The 7,089-nt window shown below is 38.0% G+C and overlaps 1 protein-coding gene across 9 annotated transcripts in view; it reads left to right on the top strand.

Annotated features, from left to right (window-relative positions):
* The window catches only part of ZFX (zinc finger protein X-linked), a 53,011-nt gene extending 46,963 nt beyond the window's left edge, over positions 1 to 6,048 (top strand). For all 9 annotated transcript variants that reach the window (XM_070256817.1, XM_070256816.1, XM_023633988.2 and 6 more), the window contains one exon: positions 443 to 6,048. In XM_070256817.1, coding sequence (XP_070112918.1) covers positions 443 to 1,626 — 1,184 coding nt within the window. In that variant the 3' untranslated portion in view covers positions 1,627 to 6,048. The remainder of the gene's footprint in view (positions 1 to 442) is intronic.
* Positions 6,049 to 7,089: the final 1,041 nt, after the last annotated feature.

The following is a 7,089-nucleotide window of genomic DNA, read 5'->3' on the forward strand; positions in this document are numbered from 1 at the left end:
TCAAATATGTTGCAATATTAACTTTTTTAAACTAAATCATATATTTAAGAATCTGATTATGTCAGCATAAAGCAGGCATAATTTACAGAGCAGCAGGACAAGTATTTCAGTTCATGTGACACATTCCTGTCTATTCTTGTATACTGATTTGCATATTAAAATTTAAGCTTTACTATAAATTGACGTAAATTATGGTTTTTGGAATAACCAAAGCAGAAATTGTGATCACAAAACTATGAATAAAGTTTCCAGACGAAGTTCTCTTTATGATGAGGTTGCTATTTCTCTTATGTTGAAAAATGGTAAAAGGAATGTTAAGTAGCAAATAGCCTAACTTAGGAGTACTTGCTCAGTAATGTCCAGAACACACACTTTAAATTCTTGAAGAAACCAAAACAGAACTTGATTTGATCACTCATGCTCCTTTCTTTTCCTTTCTTAGCAATAATTATTGGCCCTGATGGACATCCCTTAACTGTCTATCCTTGTATGATTTGTGGGAAAAAGTTTAAATCGAGAGGTTTTTTGAAAAGGCACATGAAAAACCATCCTGAACACCTTACCAAGAAGAAGTACCGCTGTACTGACTGTGACTACACCACCAACAAGAAGATAAGTTTACACAACCACCTGGAGAGCCACAAGCTGACCAGCAAGGCAGAGAAGGCCATCGAGTGTGATGAGTGTGGGAAGCATTTCTCTCATGCTGGGGCTTTGTTTACTCACAAAATGGTGCATAAGGAAAAAGGAGCCAACAAAATGCACAAGTGTAAATTCTGTGAATATGAGACAGCTGAACAAGGGTTATTGAATCGCCACCTTTTGGCAGTCCACAGCAAGAACTTCCCTCATATTTGCGTAGAATGCGGTAAAGGTTTTCGGCACCCGTCAGAGCTCAAAAAGCACATGCGAATCCACACTGGGGAGAAGCCGTACCAATGCCAGTACTGCGAATATAGGTCTGCAGACTCTTCTAACTTGAAAACGCATGTAAAAACTAAGCATAGTAAAGAGATGCCATTCAAGTGTGACATCTGTCTTCTGACTTTCTCAGATACCAAAGAGGTGCAGCAACATGCTCTTATCCACCAAGAAAGCAAAACACACCAGTGTTTGCATTGCGACCACAAGAGTTCGAACTCAAGTGATTTGAAACGACACATAATTTCAGTTCACACAAAGGACTACCCCCATAAGTGTGACATGTGTGATAAAGGCTTTCACAGGCCTTCGGAACTCAAGAAACATGTGGCTGCCCACAAGGGTAAAAAAATGCACCAGTGTAGACATTGTGACTTTAAGATTGCAGATCCATTTGTTCTAAGTCGCCATATTCTCTCAGTTCACACAAAAGATCTTCCGTTTAGGTGTAAGAGATGTCGAAAGGGATTTAGGCAACAGAATGAGCTTAAAAAGCATATGAAGACACACAGTGGCCGGAAAGTGTATCAGTGTGAGTACTGTGAGTATAGCACTACAGATGCCTCAGGCTTTAAACGGCACGTCATTTCCATTCATACGAAAGACTATCCTCACCGTTGTGAGTACTGCAAGAAAGGGTTCCGAAGGCCTTCAGAAAAGAACCAGCACATAATGCGACATCATAAAGAAGTTGGCCTGCCCTAACAATACTTCTGCAGACATTTGTAGAGATGTTGGCCTTAAAACAGAAAATTCATTTTAAAGCCAACCAGTCTCGTTCACATACAATACTGTATATTGATTTATGCTGTGTACAAATAGAATTATTGCTTCTAGTTGACCTTTTTTTTTTTTTTTTACATTTTGTTCAATAGTGTGTTCTGAATTCTATTCAGTTTGTTTAATAAATGGGGAAGAGCAGCAACAAGCAAGTTGCTTTTAATAAAGTAATCCCTGATTCTATATGGAATTTTTCTATCTTAGAAGTTTTATATTTATTTAAATATTTACCTTGCTTACCTTGATGGTACTCTTCTAAGACCATTTAACATAAGGTAACTTTAGATTGGTAACTACAAAAGTATTCGTGTTGACTCATTTTTCCCCCCCCATAAATTTCTCACAATAAAATTGTCAGAGACATCTACTAACATAAATGGGAGATTTTACGGTCAGGTCTAATTATCCTAACATGGAAATCATTTACTCGTCTTGCTTACATTTTCAGACCACATGACAATGACAGTTTCCATTTGAGCTTTTGCGTCCCTGGCATCACTGAGTAAAGAGCAGTGGCTGGGTTCGTGTTTACTTTTCATTTTGTTGAGCAGACAAAATACACTTTTTGGGGGGCTTTCTTTGGAGTATTTACATCTTTTGTCAGCATAGCAAACTTTTAGAAAACTTTATTGAAAAATTTTGCTTGATCCTGTTGTATTTTGATTATTCTGTCTGTGCTGCCTTGTCTTGGAATGGTTGTGTACTACAAATGAGACTTATTGAGGACTGCATTTTGGAATCACCTAGAGGTAATTCGTGGCTCATAGGATCTTTTGCAACTTTATATATGTAAATGTACCCTGAATTATATATATGCACATATATATAACATGTATCTGTGTGTATTGCTTATTTACATATTTATACACACAACCCCAAGTAGTAGTTGTTTAAAATCTATAATGAAAAGTATTAAATTTACAATAACATGAAAGATGCAGGGATGCATGAGAGAGCATTTTGTAAGTCATGCTCTTCAGAGAGACTACTCAGGTGAAGAATTAGAAGGAAAATAAGGACACTAGTATTTTTAAAGAATAAAGGTATTTTCTTTTAAATATCTTTGGTAATGGAAAAATAGAAGTTAAGATGTTTCTAGATAGGATGTTTTCATACAACTTCAGCTCCATGCCTTTATATTTTTCTGAAAAGCTAGTGAGTATCCAGACGTAACTCCCTCACTTCTCTCTGAGAAGCCCATGAGGGAACTCTGTGTCACCAAGTGAGGGGGACTAAGGAAGCGATGGCTTCATGTACCAGAGAATGGGTGCTAATTATGACACACTTGGCAAGTTCAGCCTGCTCTATTATTTCTTAGTTACAGTTAGCAAACTTTAAAAAACACTCATGTTGGCTTTGATTAGAAGATAAAGGTGTGTTTTAAGTGCATGAGGAAAATCTGAGGCCTTATTTGGAATGTCACCAAGTCTTTTCACAGTTTTTTCTTTGAGAGTTGACATTTTTTAACAAACAGTTCTGAATCAGGCTCATAAATTCATAAAACGAGCTCTTGTTATTTAGAATTTATTTATGTTAAGATGAATCTTGGAGAACAGAAAACAGTTTTGGGGGTCCCTTAAATTGGCTATCGGCACATGAGTATCTGGCACACTGTGGGCGATTTAGGACTTTCCTTTCTACTTGTTAGCTGCCTTGCCACTTCATTATGGTACCCTAGCCTCTTCATGCTGTTAGGTTTTTACCTTTCATCCTTCTTTTTGCCATTGATACTTATATTGAAGACTGATATTTATAGAGTTAGAGATCTAAATATTTGGTGTTTGGCAAGCCTGTGAAGTGCTAGGTGATTTAGTCCAGTTCTAAATCAAGTGCTTTAGGCTGGTATGGGCTCCAACCTGAATGCCAGTCAAAGCCAAGGCATCGATTTATCCCAGTGGGAACTCCTGTGCCCTCTTGGCCCCCATAACATGGCTTTTTTTTTTAAGTAACTTACAGTTACGTGATTCATTGCCCTGCAGTACTATTCTTTGAAAGCTCTGTCTGTTTTTTTGTGAGAACCTTTAAAATCTCCCTTCCTTTTTATTTTTCCCAGAAATGAGGTAATACACTTAAATGAAAGTGGAAATTTATTAATTTTAAAACGTCTTGTAAAATTAATACAGAAAATATAAATAATTGGTCATTTAACTATATTTTTTTAAATAAACTGAAAGATAAAGAACACAACACTTTACACACTTTATATTTCTCTTACATAGTCTGGAATCATACACAGTTCTTTTCTTTTTAAAGCACAATATTGAAACCTTTAAAAGGTATTTAAGGGTTTGGTCAAGTGAATATGATAAAATGTATTTGTCTGTATAAAGAGAAAATGAAATTGTAGTCACTGTTATGTACTGACATTAGTTACAACCTAGTTTTAATTCTTAAAACAATTTTGATTAGCAAAGCTAAAAAAATGGATGTTTCAGTTAAATGTTTTAAAGAGGTACAGATTTTTACAAGGACATAATATAAGTTATTGTTCTGTAGAAATATCCTATTAAATATTGTATGTCCCTCCCTCTGTACACTTTGTAAAAAAAGTAAAATACATAAAAAGAAAATCATATAGGGATGTGTGACATTATTGTAATTGTGTACTTGAGAATAACGTGCAAAAATAAAAATCAGAATATTTTCCTGTTAATGAATGTTTAGTCTATTTGATACCAGTACTAAGTTAATGCTTTTTCTTAAGAAAAAAATGTACAGTTTTTGTAAACCTAATAAACATCAAAAGCAGTGTATTTTTATTTCCCCATTTCTTAATTCCTTTTATGCAGCAGTGGAATGCAAAATGCTTGATTGCTTTGAATTTTGTGACTTGGATGCAAATACTGATAATATTTCAGCCCTGTGAATTTGCAAGTAATATTTCAGAGAAGTTGAGGTGATTGGTGAGTCCTTTGGTGAGCATGTCCTTGAAATTTGTTTTTTCTTTTATCTTCATAAAGGATTTGTTTTATTAGCATCTCCAGTTTCCCTGAGATAAAATTCCCACGCCTAAAGTGGTTTTTGAGAGCACTTAAGTTCATTTCAGTATCAATCTACAGCACGTTTAATCAGTGCGAGATGTCCCCACTTCCACAGCAGAAGCCCTGCCCTGGAGTTACGCCTTTGTGCCCAGTTTGAAGGGCTTTAGTGGGCACTAACATACCAGAGAATAGTCAGTGTCATGATAAACATCAGAAGTTAGGTAAAGTTATCAGGGGTCAAAAGAGAATAACAGGATGGGTTTGAGCCACCTTTGGTTTTTAAAGATGAGATCCTGCAGTTAAATTCAACTATGTCAGAACAAGTGTTTGCCTAATTTGGAATAGTAAATAATCAAAACTTGAGGTAAACCGTCAAGAGAACATGGTGAACATCACTGTCCAGAGCCATAAATCAGACAAAACCATAGCATGAAAAACTTAGTTGTAATATAATGCCTGACATAACATCTTACCGGTTTGTGATCCTAACCAGTCAGATAATGTACTGCTCTGTTCTCTGGGAATCTCAGTATTAATAACTTCCTTTATTTCTCACAAATTCTAGGATTCACGTAAGGAAAAGCTTAACCAGTCTAAATCGTAGGGGGGGTGATGCTTGAGAGCAGTGGTTTTCTTTCAAAGTGGCTAGGCAGCAGTGGCAGCATCACGATCACCTGGGACTTGGTTGAAGATGCAGATTCTCAGCCCTGCCCCAGACTCACTGAATCCGGAAACTGGGGGTGGGACCCAGTGATCTGTGCCTTAGCATGTCCTCCAATGATTCTGGTGCATGCTCACATTTGGGAAACACTGTTTTAGAGCACTCGAGGAACTTAAAAGATTACTGGTGCAACATTTTGTGTGGTAGACAAGAAAATCACACACACACACAAAACCCCAGAAATAAGCAGTGAAGATGAAATGGGGCTCTACCCTCAGTTGACCCCTTTGAAAGTGGGAGCCTGCCAGTCAGTAAGTATATCCTTTGGTACACATGTAAGTAGCGTGTACTTCCGAAATCTTGCATGGCCTCCCCTAAGTTACATTCCTCAAAGGTAAATAGAATTCAGAGGAAGATTGAGTAAGTGAAAGAGAAGGGCTGAAAAGTATGTATGCGTGCGTGTGTATGTGTAATTAATTGGCCCAGCGTTACTTAAGTAATTCGTATCTGAGAAACCATTTTGCCACATTCTTCAGCTGTTTAGATAAGGTCAAAATTAAGTTTGCCCTTTTGGATTTTGTTTTATCTTTTGTGTATATATTGTTTGCCTTTTTCATAAAATACTTCTTGGATTTGTTATATATTACTCCTGTTATTTTTGACATCTTTGCTATTGTAAATAAATTCCTATTTTGTTTTAAGTTACCCTAGTGGAGTGTTGGCTATAGACAAGGCACACACACACACACAAATGAGGGCGCTTAAATCACACAGATAATACATCCCTGACACGGTATGAGCTGGAAGTGATGCGACCCCTGCTAACACTGGTGACGTATTGCTGTTGCGTATAGGTATGACGTCTGCACCTGCTCGGACTTTAAAATCATTTTCATGACCTCTGAGATGGATATTCTTAGTCTACCAAGTTCGAGGTAAAATTCAAGAATTATTTTCCTTTACTTGGTTTTTCCTATTCGCTTGGTCTCTCATGTTACTTGTATTGCTGGTATTGGTGAACACAAAGGATTTGGCATTGTGACCTGCTGATATTTTAAAGCCTCTAGAATACTTTGCTATGGAAAACCTGCTTAGGAATTTGAGATAAGGCATTTATGCATTCATGATGTGAATTACCACAGAAATATCTAAACACATTGACAAAAATAGAATAACTAGACCCATGTTCTTTTGCTCTCCGAGAGGCCAGTTTCTGCTTTTCCTTCATGCTTAGGTTTGGCTTTAAATGCGGAACCCATTTCCTTTGGCCTGAGCTGCTTTGAAATAAGGGGAGGTATTGCAGAGCTGTCTGTTGGGGTTTGGGAGGTTCTGATGACACCCATCCTCCTCTCTGGGTTCTAACCACATTGAGAATAGACACAGGAAACCACCAGTGGTGTGTGTGACTTCATCTAGTGAGTCTGGACTGGGAGACCCAGAGGCTGAATCTCTTTCTCCCAATCTAGGCCTTGACCGATGCAGCCGGCCACTCGAAGCTGTGGCACCCGCCTTACCCTCCGTGAGCTATAGAAAGACCGCCCGGGCTCCTACCACAGATGCGGAGCAAGTGGGAGAAGCAAGTGGGAGAGAACGGCTGCGGCGTCCGCCCTAGCCCTCCCGGGCTGGGACTCCCAGAGGGCAGAGAAGAGTCCCCTTAGGCCGTTCTCATAACATCGTAAGGGTTAGTCCAATTCTGGGTTGCCCTCTGGCATATCCCACTAGCAAAGTGTGAGGCTTTTGCCTTTA

This window comes from Equus caballus, chromosome X (genome assembly GCF_041296265.1).
Source record: "Equus caballus isolate H_3958 breed thoroughbred chromosome X, TB-T2T, whole genome shotgun sequence".
Taxonomy (NCBI): Eukaryota; Metazoa; Chordata; class Mammalia; order Perissodactyla; family Equidae; genus Equus; species Equus caballus.